The sequence below is a fragment of the Microtus oregoni genome, unplaced genomic scaffold (assembly GCF_018167655.1).
Source record: "Microtus oregoni isolate MIOR12 unplaced genomic scaffold, Mior012 000054F_ref0000373, whole genome shotgun sequence".
Classification (NCBI taxonomy): domain Eukaryota; kingdom Metazoa; phylum Chordata; class Mammalia; order Rodentia; family Cricetidae; genus Microtus; species Microtus oregoni.
This window is the reverse complement of record NW_024543830.1, coordinates 12,318,925-12,335,074: the sequence shown is the minus strand read 5'-3', so window position 1 is coordinate 12,335,074 and position 16,150 is coordinate 12,318,925. Positions and strand designations below refer to the sequence as shown.

Genomic DNA, 16,150 nt, shown 5'->3' with positions numbered 1-16,150 from the left:
TGAATGGCACTCTTGTTATGTACTCATAAAGTGATAGGAGTAAATAGCTCTCTGTGGTCTCTTTCCTTAGGACACTAATTCTATCCATGAGAGTTCTATCTTCATGATGTGATCACCTCCCCCAAGCCCTATCTCCTAACATCATTACATGTGAAAGGGACATTAGCACACAAACTAATACCTTCTGTTGTTTTGAGACTGATCCTCTGTAAGTGAACTTAAGCTTGATTACACAGCTCCGAAAACACCAAAAGGGAAATTACCTGATAGATGGTGGTGTCTCGTGGTTTCACTTTCTCTGTTGCTGGCAGGAGAACCTGGCTCTGAAATGCTACTCTCTGTTCCTCCTATCAGTGGTCGTAAGTGGCTTATAGACACTTGCTCAATAAAAGATGTGCCATGCTTATGGAAGTACCACCATTCAAATATCTATAACCAAGAGAAACAGCTTTCACTTAAAATGCAATTCATGAATAGAAACTAAAGAGATGTTCCCATTCAATTCAGCACTTTAAATGCACAATCTCTCCTTGGGGGGGGGGGGGTGAGGGAGCAAGCAGAAGAAAAAATCCAAACCCAAGATTCCCTAAACACATATCCCACATAAAAGTAAAATATCTTTCTTATGGATTTACCAGGATGCTCAGACAAGCTTAGGCAGTTAAAAAGGCATTGTTAAAAGACATTAAAGAATAATAACAGTGAGTCAGGTGTGATAGTACATGCCTTTAATCCCAACTCTTAGAAGATAGAGGCAGGAGGACCATAAATACCAGACCAGTAGAGAACAGACAGTGGGAAGTTTCAGTAAAGAAAAAAAGAGTATCTAATCTACAATGTAACTCTTCATGGGTTGCTGCCATTTGATTTTATCTGCAGCATAATTAAAAACCACTTTAAAGCAATTAGTATTAAGCTAGGATTAAATATCCAAGTTGCACACCAAGCCCACTATTCGTTAACTGCACATTAAGCAAATCAATTAGTCTCTAACATCTCAGAGCCTCAGTTTCCTCATCTAGGAAATTTAACTAACAAGAATCGTAAGAAAGTGCTTTCTGACCCAAAAAGTACTGGTCTAATATTTAGCAATACTACTATTATGGGTTGAGACAAGTTCTTCCTCAGGTTGAACTATTTACAAATCAAGATATTTACTTTATTTTATTTCTGTGGCTTATCATTTATAAATACAAACTCTGTTTCGAGACCTTATCTCAAAGATTTAAAAAAGGTCAAAGAAATACTGATTTCTCCTAAAGCTGTAGAGCACCACCTACAGATGAGAAAAAAGAACAGAAAAATAGCATAATAAATATTTAATACTTTTATCTTTGGCAGAATTTTCCCAAAGCATACATTAAGAAACCCTAGACCTTAGAGATGTTAATAAACAAAATATTTTACAATATATTTTTAAATTAAAAGCAATATCTTACTGGGGCAAAAAATGAGTTAAAGTCAAATGGCATCCCTTACTGTGCAACTTCTCAGATAACAGTAAGTGTTCCCTGAGCCAATTCCACATTACAAACATTCACGTGTATTACCTCACTTAGCTCCTATAGTCTTGTGAAATGAGTACTATTATTTTCCCATCTACAGAGAGGCAGCTGGGGCTTAGAAAAGTGAAGGCTAAATTCCAGATATGTCATATCTCTCCAGGGGCTGGAGAAATGCTTCAGCTGTTAAGACCATCAACTGCCCTTCCAGAGGACCAGGGTTCAATTCCCATCACCCTCATGGTGGCTTGTAACCATCTGTGGCTCTGGTCCTAGAGAATCCAACACCCTACGCTATATAGGCACTACACAAAACATCATACAGGCAGGCAAAACAGTCATACACATAACAATGAATAAACATTTTTTTAAAGTTATAATCTGCCCAATGCTGTAAAAATCAAAATATTGCAAGATTTTATATAAAACCTGCATATTCAGGGGCTGGAGCATAGTTCAGTTGTAAAGTTCTTGCTTGTCTAGTACATACAGGCCCTAAATTCCAGCCCCAGCATTGCAAAAATGGACATAATGGTGTATACTTGTACAGCAAAAGGAAGAGGACCAGGAGGTCAAGGGCCACTCTGGACTACAGAATGAGTTCAAGTTAACTAGGTTAAATGTGATCCTATTTCTAAAGGAAACAAATTCTGATACTCAGATTCTCTTGAAATCATTTGAAAAATCAAAATATCAGTATAATAGTTGATAATAGTAGTGTAGAATAACTCATTTCACTAATTCCAGTATGAAAGATGGATATTTACATATTTGTGCATGTGTGTGGAGGTCAGGTGCCTCTTCAATCACTCTCTACCCTACTGTCTAAGATAAGGTCTCTCACTAAATCCAGAGCTCACACTTTTGGCTAGTATAGCTGGCCGGAAAGCCCCAAGGATCTCTAGTCTCTACCTCCCAGAGCTGGATAACAGGTATGCAAGCATTCCCAACTTTTTATGTGAGCGATGGGAATCTGAACCCAGATTTTCATGTTCACATGGTAAGCATTTTACTGACTAAGCCTTCTCCCCATTCCCTCACTCATTTTGAATTAATAACAATCATTAACATTTGATCATTAAACCATCTTGACCAACCCTCTCCCCCATTATACTATACAGGCCTTTTTAAAATTACATTTGTGTGTGTGTGTGTGTGTGTGTGTGTGTGTGTGTTTGTATGTAAGCATGCAAACACACATGAGTGGAGATCAAAGGACAACTCAGCATGTCAGACAGACTTGGCAGCAAGCACCTTTTCCTGTTAAGTCATCTGCCATCCCTGTATACAAATTTTTAATACACAATGAATGAAGTTGGGCATGGTAACTCACCCCTGTAATCTCAGCCCTCAGGAGATAGAGGCAGGAGACCCACCCTGGGTTCCAGACCAGCTTAGGCTGCATAATGAGACCCTGTCTCAAAAAGAAATCTAATATATAATTAATTCTACCACACTCATAAAAGAAGAAAGGGCAATGTGGTACCTCCCAAACTTGTTTCTCTAGGCAACTTTTTCCAAATATCAAACACATTTTGGAAATCCTGACAAATACTTATAAATTCGTAAAAACATAAACAATCTTTAAGTGAGGATCAAAACAGAAATGAAGAAAATGAAATCTACTTACAAATATTAGTCCAGATATCAAAGAAGATGTCCCTGTAAGTGCCACATAGAACTTGGGTGTCAAGGAACTTAAAAACCCTGTCACTGTTAGAAGAGAAAACAGCAGAGTTTTTACAAAGTCCACTTTAAAGTACATCATAGTTATGCAAGCATCTTTAGATGGAGGGAGGCGAGCAGCACAGAGACCTGACTTTGATACGGCTATGTCCAAATAAGTCAATAAACTGAAAATACTGCAAGTAAAAAATGTAGGTTACAGCTCTAATCTTCCAAACGCCATAGCATAGCAACATAATACCTTGGACAGCATTGGTTGTTTACTCTCCACATTGTATGAATGGTGAGTGGGAACAGAGGCTTCCTGCCGCTGCCCAGCATCAGAGATTATGTTGCTAGGTCGGGAAAAGACAAAAATTCAAAATTTCTACTAAATGCATCCAGCTTTTCCACTACTGCAAAGCTCAAAATTTCTAAGCTGACCAGCCTAAGTCAATAACTGTCCATATTAATAGCTAAAGTGAAATTCATTTGAAAAAGTTAGAAAAACAAATGGCACACATTTTTTTAAAAGTGATTTTAAATCCCCATTGTGGCACAAGCCTTTAATCCCAGCACTCTGGAGACGGAGACTGCGGATCTCTGTGAGTTCAAGGCCAGAGGTCTACAAAGCGAGTCCCAGGATAGACTTCAAAGCTACACAGATAAACCCTGTCTCGAAAAACAAAGACAAACAAAGAATCTCCGCATGTATATAAAAGTGGGATTACACACTGCTATTTAGTTAAATAAGAAAGTAAATCAAAATGAGGCTTAGCATATAAACCCTAGGATCAGTCTCTGCAGTCAAAAAAAGAAAAAAAGTCAGGTGGTGGTACACTCCTTTAATCCCGGATCTTTGTGAGTTCAAAGCCAGCCTGGGATACAGAGTGAGCTGCAGGGCAGTTAGGGTAACACGGAGAAACCCTGTCTTTAAAAACAAAGCTCAACAACAACAAAAAAGAAAATCAAAAGTCAAAAATGAGATTAACTTAGCCTGCTTTTCTAAAACTCCAAAACACAAGTCAGAAAAATTTACACTAGATCTTTAGTAAATATATAAGGATAAAAAGTTAAGCATACATTTAAAAAGTGGTCTAATATAACCCAGGCTGGTCTCAAATTAGACATCCTCTAAAATATTCAAAGCATTTCAAGACATTATCCCACAGTGTTTCATGTCATCTCATGGAGTAGAAAAGGGAAACCAGTGCCTTCTCACAGGACAGAAAAATTAATAAGCGTCACCATCTAACAGAAATACTTGATCTTCTTCCGAGGCTGCAGAAATACTGCAATAACACCACAAAAGGCCCAGGACCCCATGCTTCATCCTGCTTATGGCTAAGGAATAGCATCTGCAGAATCTGCATGGATCAACACTGCTTAAGAGTCTTTACCTTTAGCCCAGGCTACATACTAAACATTGTACAAATGCTGAAAGAACATATTAAACAAATCCACTGTTTGCGCTTCTCTTCCCTCTCCCTTTCCTGTACTATTTTATTATTCATGATAGTCTGAAGGCTAAAAAATATCACGAAAAACGTTTCTTAACAGAACCCTCTTACAATAAAAGTATGGTCCATTAAAATCGTAGTACTTTCTATCTTGCATTACAGATATGTTGATTTTCTGGGTGTGGGTTCTTTCTCTAAGTTTGGCAGCTGGAGACTCAAAGGCACGATTTTAAAGGGGCCCTGCAAATGCTAAGAATGTATATAAACTGTGTGTCCGTGTCTGGGAACGCTCTCTTCTGGCTTACTACCTGAAGCTTTGCAGCTTGTCAGGTAGCTTTTCCTGCGATAATAGAGAGGGCGAGCCTTCAGCACTCTAGGGAGGGGCCGGCAAACTGCAACGCAGGTTTGACAATCAGCTGCCCGGTTGGTGTGGCCCGAGAGGAAAATAATAAAAATAATAATAACCCACTGGAGCATGCAACACCGATTCCTTCTCCAAAGCCCTCAATGACTCCCCGAGAATCTCAGCTCTTTGGTGCTTGTCCCCGACCGTCCAGGAGGTTTGGGGCCTCTCACCCGCTGTCACGTTGTCACACAGCCTCAGCGGGACCCTCAGAGCGTAAAGCAGCCCCAGCCCCGCCAGGAACCACAGCGTGGAGCCCGAGTTCGCCAGCCCGGCCTTCAGCCGCTCTTTCCAGCCCAGCGGCGGGCCCAGGCCCAAGCCGGGAGCAGGTGCATGGGGACACCCCACAGCCCGCGCGGCTTCCGCGAAGCATTCCCCGTCCGCCATCTTGCGGCTCCGGCAGGCGCCGGGACCTGGGAGGGGAGAAGGGCAGGAAACCGGAGTTGGGAATCCTGGGATAGTGGCGGACTGGAAGCCGGCCTCTGTCAAGGCTGAGTCCTGGGGAACGGGACCGAGATCTGGAAGGAGACGGAGCGCGTCCTCAGACTGAGGGGCTGCCTAGTCCCCTAGGAGGGCGGAGCCGATGGCGGCACTGATTCTGCAGGAAGCGGACTCAATGTGGCGCGGGAGGGATGTGCTTTGGGTTCCATGCGAGGTTGAGGGTCACCTTTCGCCCCGCTGCGGGGCTGGAAAAGTACTGGTGTTTCCTAGAACCGAGCAGCTCTTAGCGCGCTGGACTCGGCGGCCTCGGAGACCATCGGGACCCGGAAAACTCAGAGGTGTAGCCATTGCTACTTGACCAGAGGGAGCCCAGGCGCCATGGCCAGTCGAGACACGCCACCGAGCTTCCAGGATGAATGGGCAAAGGACTGAAACTCAGTGAGAAAGAAGTTCAGACTCCAAGGCCTTGAGGGCAACGCCGGCTTCCCAGAGAGTACCCACTCCGGGCTGTCACGCCCGCGCGGAACTGACATGGCGCCCTCTTGGCCGGAGCTTCCGGGCGGGTCCTTCCGACGGCCCCCTTGGTGATTCCACCACTCAGCTTCCTTCCCGGCCTGCCTCGCGCCGGTCGCCGGGCTGGGCCAGAGCAGCCAAGATGGCCGACTTCGAGGATCGGGTGTCGGATGAGGAGAAGGTAAGGGGTCCGCCTCTCTCTTTTACCTCCTCCCCCGACGGGGCGCAGGGGTCCAAGCAGGCAGCAGTGGAAAGCCTGACGGTATCCGCAGGAAAAAGAAAGTCGTTTCCCGGTGCTGGCATACTCCCTCTGCACCCGGGACGCTTTCTTCCTTCAAGGGGCTTTCCTTTGCCTCTCGGTGGCCCCAGTTCCCCATTCCTCAACTCTTCTTTTCATTCCGGACCGAGCACAGCCTTCCTCTAGAAAGAGGAGACAACTTCAGCTGATTGACTTTTATCTGTAGACCCTTTTTGTAATCGTAAGAGAGGAAGAGAAGGTGATGTTGGGATGTGTCATACACCAGTTATTTTGCCGCCTTTGGCTGTTGGGGCTCACCCCATCCCCCCCATTTATAGGTATGATTGGGGTTAGTTTGGGACGAGTCACTTCCTGATCAGAGTAGCCTCCTTAACTTCCCTTTTGCTCCTCCTTCCTCAGGAAGTGATTTTGCTGTCACGACTCCTTGACAGGGAGACGTTCTCTGGTGTTGTCTATCCACCTAACTACACACCCTGGTCTTTTCTCGGCTAGTGACGATTGAATTAATTCGATAAAAATAAATCTGTAAAGCTCGGAACATTTGCTTAAGAGTTTGACGAGCACTTCTGTGCCTGCTGATGATGTGCCTTCTTGTGTGCATGTATGTCCCCAAGGTGACTCCATCCCTTCTCTCTTAGTCTTAACTATAATTTTTTTTCAGACTAGTTTTTGGCTTCCTGTTAAACAGTGAGGAATAGCTAGCAGACTTTTTTCCAACTCCAGAAAAGTTTGGTAGTAAATAAACCTTACATTAACATGTCCAGGTTAAGTGAAATACCCAGCCCTTTTTTTTTGGCGGGGGGAGAGAGGAAGGTTTCGAGACAAGAGTTTTTCTGTAGCTTTGGAGCCTTTCCTGGAACTAGCTCTTGTAGACAAATTGGCCTCGAACTCACAGAGATCCACCTGCCTCTGCCTCCCGAGTGCTGGGATCAAAGGCGTGCACTACCACCGCCCGGCCCAATACCCAGCCTTTTTGATGACCTACTGTGTGTGGTGTCTGCTGGCTAGGTTTGCCAGAATACAGTTTGTGTACTCAGGTCTTTAGAGGTGGCTTAAATACAAGGATGCCTTATAAGTTACATGGAATAACTTTTTCTGACAACAGCATACGTTTACTAAACAGCTTGTCGGAAAAAGAAAGAAGCGTGGGGCTCTTCAGTAAGCACAGCACTTCAGGGTTGGTAGAAGTTAGAATGGTCTCACTAGATAACTCCTTATGGGACAAGAATCTGTCTTTTGTTTCCTGCAACGACTGTTACAAAGTGTGTACCCTCCAGTGTTCTATAAAATCTGCCTGGGTTCTTATAGTAGTGAAAATATTGGCGATTGTTGAGGGGAACGTACTCTCTTTAGTCATTTCTCCGTAAAGAATAATTTGATATATATCTCTGTATGTATTTTTAAACGCTGAAAAAGGTGCATAACACCTTTACAAACCTCTTCACAGGGTTGAGGGTGGCAGTTTGTTGGTAGAACGCGTAACACATGCAGTGTCCTGTGTTTGAACTTCAGCATCAGCATTACAAAAAATAAAAAGCCAACAAATAACACATGAGCGCTGTTTTCTCTTATTTGGAGATTGAGCATCATAAATGTTAAAGACTTAGGAAACAGAAAGACATATCTCAATTAACAGTGGAACGAAAACTATAACAAATGTTTATTCTAAGGCAAGGACTTCGGGTTCATACAACATCATGCTAGAGTGAAATTTTATTCTGTTTCTTAAGGCTGGGTCTTGTGTGGCTTATGTAAGCCTCCAACTCACTATATAGCGAAGGATGACCCCCATCCCTCACCGCTTATCTCCACCTCTTAAGTACTGCTCTGCTGCTCTTATAGGCATAGGCATCACATGTAGATTTGGTGTTTACTTTAATAACGATAGAAAAACCAAGTCATAGTTAGTAAATCCACCCCAGAAGTAACCATGAATTTTATTCCTGTTTTAGTAAAGAACTTGTTTTTTGTTTTGTATTTTTAGGACAGAGTCTTGCTATGTAACCCTAGATGGTCTGAAACTTGCTGTGTAGATTGGAGTGGGCTCCAATTTGTCTTCTGGCTTCTGCCTTCCATGTGCTGGGATTCTAGCCAAACCCCCACAATGCTGGGTTTAATAGAGTTCTTTTTTTTTCTAATTAACTACATTTATTGGTGTAGATAATGAAGCGTAATGATACAGTAAAAATTCTTATGGTTTGAGCCAGGCATGGTGGTGCACACCTTTAATCTCAACACGCGCGAGGCAGAGGAAGGCAAGTTCAAGGCCACCTTCCTCTACCTGTGAGTTCTAGGACTGTGTAGAGAGCCCCTTAAGACTTGAAATTCCTGGAGTTCTATTAGATTCCTTTCTCCAGACAGACACAGTCATCCCTCTTGAAATCTATGGCAGAAAGAAAGGGCTTTGGAAGACTTCCTGGTCTGGGGGCTTCTTACCTTGGTCTGCTTCTTATAACCTTCAGATTGATTTTATCTGAATTCAAAAATTGAGAAAAGGTAGGGAGAAAGGCTGGGTCCGATGGTGTCTGTCTGTAACAATCCCAGCTCTTGAGGATTAGGAATACAGGTTTATCCTTGGTAACAGGGAGTTTAAGACCAGCCTATATGAATGAGAGCCTTTTACAAAAAGGGGGGGGTGCATTTTGAGAAAAGATTTTTTTCCAAGATATTTACTGATTTGAATGCCTTGGAATTCATAAGCAAGTACTCTTGCAGAAATTTTTGCATTAATTATCAGTTTGTTTACTTAGATTTTTTTTTTCTTAAAACGGTCCAGATTCTGTAGCCCATGCTAATCTGGAACTCACTTACGGCCCAGGCTTTAAACTTACGGTGATCCTCTGTCTTGGGATCCTCGGTGTTAAGCTTAGAGTCATGAACCGCCATGCACAGAGGTACAGACTAATTTTAAAGTCAAGATAAAAGATATTCTTAATCGTCCTTGGCCTTGTGGCTTAGACCTCTAACCCGACTGCTTCAGAAGCTGAGGCAAGAGGATAGAATAATTTAAGGTCTGTTCAGGCTACAAAGCAAGTTGAAGTACAACTTTGAAAACTTGATGAGACTGTCTCAAAAATGAAGTGAAAAGAAGAAAAAGGGATGGGAGATGGGCTGAATATAGAGGTCAGTGGTGAGCATTTGCCCCGGCACCTGCAGAGCCCCTAGGACCAGTCCCTTCTCTAAGAAAATCTAGGATTTCCATTTTCTTCTTTCTTGTTGAAGACTTCAAGTGCCTTTTATTTGGAATGGGTAGTGTTTTGTTGTTCTCTTTGTTTTAACTATGTCTGTTGTGGTGCCAAAAGAAATACTTTTATTTTTGTTATGTTTTCTGAAAGCAGTAAAGCTTTCCATAACTTTGGCATTTTGGGTCTCTGATTTTCTTTAAAAAGCAAGTAAAATCACTTTTAAACCAGCTGCCAAAACTCTTATCACTTTTAAAGAGGAAGTTGGTTTTTTCACTTCTGCGTTGTTACCTGAAATGGTCAGAATGAGCTGCCTAAAGAAAGCAGGAAGTGAGAAGTGTAGTAACAGGCAGAGAAATGCTCTAGTCTTATGCTGCCATCGAGTGTCTGGAGACTAGTCTAGGTACTTTTGCTCTTCAGTTAGCTTAGTTTTAAAAGTTTACCAAGACCAGATGCCCCAATTAGAAAGTTTGAGGTGTGCCATGAATGACTTTTTTGAGTTCTTTGCCTTATCTGTTTTTTTTATTCATGATTCAGCATTGGTTTGTTGGGTTTTTTTAATGTTCTTCCTCTGCCCAGCCCCCCAACAATGAAGAGAATTTGATTCGTGTATCTTCCTAATGTAAAATATGTGCATACACCTTAAAAATACTCAGAAGGGTGTCTGTGTGCTTTTAATCTAGATGTTGGTGTCCTTTGTAAGAATTTGTTTGGTTTTTGTTTGTTCCATTGGATGTTTGGGTTTTGAAATAGTCTCATTCTGTAGCTCAGGTTGGCCTCACATTCTCTGGGTACTCCTCTTTCAGCTTCCTGGGGTGCTGGGATTACAGGCCCAAGATTATTGGACATCACACCTGGTTTAAGGCATTTGTTTTTTAAAGCTTTTTGTCCATTTGCTTTGTTTTGCTTTTAGAGCAAGATATTAGTATGTAGCTCATGCTAGCCTGGAATTGGATATGTGACCAAGGCTGGCCTTGAACTGTCTCAGCCTCCAGAATGCTGGGATTAAAAGCATAAACCATTGTGCCCAACTATCTGCTGCTGCTTCCTCTTTCTCCTCCTCCTCTCCTCTAGAAACAGTTTTATCAACTGTTTAGTAGAGATGTAAAAAAGCATAAATAGGGCCAGTGAGAGATGGCTCAGTGGGTAAAGGTGCTTGTTGGACAAACTTGGCAACCTGAGTTCAGTATCCAGAACACATGTAAAGGTGAAGGGAAAGAAATGACCTCACAGAGTTGTCCCCTGACATCCACACATAGGCTTTGACAAATGCACACGCCCTCCCTACTTTTATAATAGCAACAGTTTTTAAATCTTGTAAATAGAAACTAGGATTTAAGAGCTTTGTTAGAGCTCAGGAAAATCTACTTTTAAGCTGGATATCCTCAATTATATACTTTACAGGATGAGCTAAATCTCTGTAGGATGAAGTAAGCTCTGAGCCTTATTTGCCAAGAGTCTCTGAGAAATCATCAGTTAACATTCATTTTATCACTCTCATCCTTCTTTCCCCTTAGCTCTGCTGTTAGTAGTAATCTTATAGTTCATTACAAAATCCTGAACCAGAAAACAAAACCTAAACAGCTATAATTCATGTGACTGACTATATAGGTGTATTATGATTTCTAGAACTTTAACTCTTTTATTGGAACCAGCCTTGGTGCTAAATGGGGTAGTATAATTAGTCATAAAATGTAGACCCCGGGTTTGTCTGTGTCTCGGCCATTCCTTTTGTACTACACTGTTTTCCATGAACTGTGAGTGAAAACCCAGACAGAGGGGACCACTTAAGTAACTATAAATAAAGTATTGTGGTATGGCGGAACAGAGTGATTCCAAGTGTTAGGAGACTGTTGGTGCGCCTATTTCCTTCTCAACTGGGGAGAATTAGGTCAGAGTGCTCCAACAAGGTTTCCTGAGCTTTTGCAGTCTAATAAAGAAAGTTCTCTTTAAAAAATTGAAACATTGAAGTGTTCCAGAGGTTCTTAGAGTGTCTGCATTCCTTTGCTTGCTCTGATAATGGCAGAGTTAGTTCCTTGGTAACTGGAATCGTGCCTTTTTATCTAGTGCTTAGCACAGCACCAAGAACACATTGCAGTTATAGTCTTGATTGTATGAAGAATCCAGCTTCGTTAATTCCTCCCTTTGCTCTTATGAAGTACACTTTCCCCTAAGTATTTCTGACAGTCTCTAATGTCACCTCCAAAAATGTCTCTATGGTTTGAGTGCCTTTTTGTGTGTCATTACGTCTGAGCATTTGCTGCCATTACGGTGCTCTGCCATGCCACTGCTGGGAACGTTCACACCCCCCTCTCTAAACACAGCTGGGTAGCATTTTCCTAGTAGATCTCTGTAAAGCTGCAACACCTTTGTAGATGCACTGTGGCTATGTAGGTGTACCTGCAAGGAGCCTTGCAGAGACCCTGAGGGAAGTATTTCCTTTGTTGACTATGAGTCCTCTCCTTTAGAGGACAATTTAAAAAAAGAAGAAGAAGAAGAAGAAGAAGACAGGCGATGGTGGCGCAAGTCTTTAATCCCAGCACTCGGGAGGCAGAGGCAGGAGGATCTCTGTGAGTTCGAGACCAGCCTGATCTACAGAGCTAGTTCCAGGACAGGCTTCAAAGCCACAGAGAAACCCTGTCTCGGGAAAAAAAAAAGAAAGAAAAAAGTTCATACAAGTAGGCATTATTTGTGCTTTCCTATGTCCCATGTACAAATTTCTTACATCTCCTAGCCAAAAATAAATAAAGTCCTTATATGGATCATGAAATTAAAACTGTAGATAGAGGAAATTAGTCATAATAGCAGAGACAAAAGATTACTTGGTTTTTTTTTTTTAACTAGATTTCAATATCCATGTACTATGCCTTTTCTCCCTTCGTTACCTACTGCATGTGGTCAGTGTCTGCACCTGGTGTTTCCAGGTTCTTGGCATCTTATTTTCCAGGAATTAAAATAAACACATGAAGATTTGCAATGGAAGAAAATGTAATTGAAGAACGAAACCATCACACAAATCAGAAAGAAATACGGTCACTCTTTACAGCTGGTCACATGAGTGAGAATACTCAAGGGCCCTAGGGCTGCTTTTATGGTTTCTAAAGTAGGAAGGAGTTTGGGTACTAGAGGATGGATCTAATTGGTTCCCTTTTTTGATTGACAGTGTTGGGTTATATTAGTCTTTGCACATCAGTGTATTTGTCCCATCCCATGATATGTTTGATTTGATTTTATTCACATCCCCAATTATTCATAGTCATAAGGTGGTAAATAGATTTTTCCCCAGAAGTTCACTTAGAGGTTACAGTTTACCTTATTGGAAATGTGCATCCAAAACTAATTAGGTTGGATATCAGTCAGCTTCATGTCTTCCCTTCCGGAGATGTTCTGAAAGAGGAGTTTTTGCTGATTTGTCTAGGGGAGAAGAAACTTACTTGGAACGAGTGGAAATCCTAGTTGGCCAACAGGTTGCTAGGTGGGCTGTTAGAAGAGGGATATGTGTGTGTGCCTAGTAGATTCTGGTTGAAGGCCTTAGGTTGTCAAGTACATTGATGCAAAAGGATTGTATGTAGGCCAGGTATGCCTTTAATCCCAGCACTTTTGAGGCAGAGGCAGGGAGATCTTTGAAAGTTCAAGGCCAGACCAGTTGGCCTCAATGGCTACATAGTGAGACCCTCTTTCAAATAAAACAACACACACACACTTGTATAGTTCAAGCCAAATGGAGTTCCAGGTTGCAGAGCTATTCCTTATGTTTGACTGCTTCATCTTCATCAGAGCTCTGCAACTTCACCTTTCTGTTCATCCCTCCATTTTTCTACTATTGGTGCTGGAGATTGACCATGGTGCCCTGTGAGTGCTACGGAAGCATCTTTCCACCGAACTCTATCTCCAGCCCAAAAGACCCTTTTTTTCCCCTTTGTTATTTTTGTCTTGTTTGTTTTGTTTTTGTTTGTTTGCTTGTTTGTTTAATATGCATTGGTGTTGAATCCACTGGAACTGGAGTTACAGACAGTTGTAAGCTGCCATGTGGATGCTGGGAATTGAACCCAGGTCCTCTGGAAGAACACCCAGTGTTCTTAACCGCTGAGGTCTCATGTAGCCCAGGCTGGCTTGGAACTTGTATAAAAGGATGATCCTCCTGCCTCTACTTCACAAATGCTGCTTTTATAAACATTTACTGCCACATCCTATCTCTATTTTCCACTTAATCTGTCCACATTCCTTCTACCATTGTTTTCTTTGTGGGTGGGAGCTTTTACTTTTCATTGTTTGTATATCCCTGTATGTTTGGCAAACACTCCACCACTGAGCTATATATCCCCTCATTTTTTTTTGTAGTTTTTTGCTCAACTGCCCTTTCCCACCCCCACCCCCCCCACCCCCCGCACGCACCCTTTTGTTTGTATGTTGTAGCCCAGGCTGTCTTTGAACTCAAAAAAAATCTATCTGCCTCCAAGAGGACTACTTGTTTATTTTGTTTTTTTGAGACAGGTTCCCTCTGTTATGTGTCCTGGAACTTGCTACATAAACCAGGCTGGCCTCAAATTCACAGAGATCCTCCTGCCTCTGCCTGCCTCACAATTGATGGGAAAAAGGAATACATCCCCACTCCTCACTCTTTAACAAGATTTTTGGATATTTTCATTATTGTTTTTTTTAAATTGTGGTATATGTGGGGGCTTGGGAGGGGAGATATATCCTCATGAATGTAGGTGCCCTTAGAGTCCAAGAGTTGTATCCCATGATTCCATATAGCTGGAGTAATGCCCCACTCCCCGTGGGAGCTGGGAACTAAACTCAAATCTGCAAGAGCAGCATGTACTCTCAGCTCTGAGACATTTCTCCAGACTCCTTTCACACTATGCTTAAGCATGTGTAATTGTTCTCTCTGCCACTAGCCTTTCCTTCCTTTCCAGGGTTACTAGAAATTCTTCACAGCTCTGTTACTCAGTTTTGAGCAATATGTAAAATTTATTGCATATTTTAAGTCATTGTGAGATGAAATATTCATCTGAGTGAACCATATGTTGCTATGTCAGACATGGTGTAGCATAATAGCAAGAAGGCTGCATCAGAGATAGGTGGTGGGCTTTTGAAATGGAGGGACTTTTCCTTGTGAATTGTTTTTGCATTTAGATAATCTTTTAAGTACTTACTATATGTTAGGTCCTTTATAAATATGCATTCGTGTCAAAACATCCCTAGGAGTAAAGTGAAGCTTAAAAAGACAACCACAACAACAACAAAGGACCAAGTGTCCAGAACTAATAATTAGCAGAGTGCATACAATGTTGTCTGGTGTAATTAATAAAAACTCAGGGTCAGAAACGGGTTCAACCTGAAGATCTGAAAAGTAAAACAGCCAGTCTGTGGCATATTCCTCTCTAGGGCTGGGATCAAAGGCATGCACCACTGGCATTAAAGGCATGTACCACCCAATTTTTATGGTAGCGAGAGTGGCTATCGGGATTAGAGGTGTGTGTTATCATAATCTGGTTTATAAGGCTGACCAGTGGGACTTTTTTACTTTCAGATTTTTCAGGCAGTCTTTATTAAAGTATAATTGAATGCCACTACAGTTGGCAGTCTGCCTTAGAGCTTGTTTCCTCCTTAGGACCTTGACTCCTTTGCACAGGTGGTAGAAAGTGAGTAGAGATGCTGAGCATAGCCCTAAACAACAGAACAAGTTGGTACCATGGCAACATAAATACCTTCATAGCTGTTGAGATATCCAGATGCTCTGATGGCATCATAATTGTTGTTAAATCAAGGTAGTGGTCTTTTGAGCTTCTTTAAGTGTGCCACCAGAAATTCTTGCATAAAATGTGCTAAAAGCACTTTAAGAATCGTGGGTTTGATTAGAACAGTTCTTTCCTACAGTATCATTTCTGGTGAGTTTCTTTCAAAAGCAAATTTCTAGGTTCTATCCTAGACCTACTGAATCAGAATTTCTGGAATCATTGGTCAGGAATTTATTCTTAGTAAGTATTCTGATAATTCTTTTTTTTTCTATTTATTTATTCATTATGTATACAATGTTCTGTCTGTGTGTACGTCTGCAGGCCAGAAGAGGGCACCAGACCTCATTACAGATGGTTGTGAGCCACCATGTGGTTGCTGGGAATTGAACTCAGGACCTTTGGAAGAGCAGGCAATGCTCTTAACCACTGAGCCATCTCTCCAGCCCCCTGATAATTCTTTATAGCATCCAAAAACTGTGAACTTGAAATGTTTCAAATGTTAATTCTCTGCCTAATATGCTAAATAGTTGGATTTATCAGGAAACTAAATCTATCTCTTTTGGGGACTTATATTGACTAAGTTGAAGAAACAAATTGTAAAAATGAAATAACACTAATTTAATAGATACAAAAGAGGCTATTTTTTTCTAGCTATTGTAGTCACATGGAAATTATAATTTTAGCAATTTTTATATTTATTATATAATATATACATACATTCCATCCCTGTAGTACTTAGTATTAAACCTAGACCCATGTCCATGCTGTAGAAGTGCTCTGCCACTGGCCTATATATGCAACCCTTTTTTTTTTTTTTGAGCCATCATTAAGCATTTATATGTTACCTTAGTGCAAAACTAAGACTTGCCCAGGATGACCTGAATTTATGGTCTTTCTGTCTGCCTCCTAAGTAGATAGTATTGAACCTGGCCTCTACTTTAAATGTTTTAAATCTGAAATTGGAACCAGGGACATTATCTG

General features: G+C 41.6%; 2 protein-coding genes across 4 annotated transcripts in view; one reads left to right on the top strand and one right to left on the bottom strand.

Annotated features, from left to right (window-relative positions):
- Nucleotides 1-5,721, bottom strand: part of St7l (suppression of tumorigenicity 7 like) — an 86,110-nt gene extending 80,389 nt beyond the window's left edge. For 2 of the 3 annotated variants that reach the window (XM_041638119.1, XM_041638120.1), the window contains exons 1-3: nucleotides 5,204-5,721; nucleotides 3,133-3,215; nucleotides 264-429 (exon numbers count right to left, since the gene is read on the bottom strand). In XM_041638119.1, coding sequence (XP_041494053.1) covers nucleotides 264-429; nucleotides 3,133-3,215; nucleotides 5,204-5,417 — 463 coding nt within the window. In that variant the 5' untranslated portion in view covers nucleotides 5,418-5,721. Of the gene's footprint in view, nucleotides 1-263; nucleotides 430-3,132; nucleotides 3,216-5,096; nucleotides 5,175-5,203 lie in introns of those variants that run through there. The other variant, XM_041638121.1, reaches the window with a different exon arrangement.
- Nucleotides 5,722-5,876: 155 nt separating this feature from the next.
- Nucleotides 5,877-16,150, top strand: part of Capza1 (capping actin protein of muscle Z-line subunit alpha 1) — a 46,524-nt gene continuing 36,250 nt past the window's right edge. Inside the window, exon 1 of the mRNA XM_041638123.1 lies at nucleotides 5,877-6,165. Within this exon, the coding sequence (XP_041494057.1) occupies nucleotides 6,127-6,165 (39 nt within the window). The 5' untranslated portion in view covers nucleotides 5,877-6,126. The remainder of the gene's footprint in view (nucleotides 6,166-16,150) is intronic.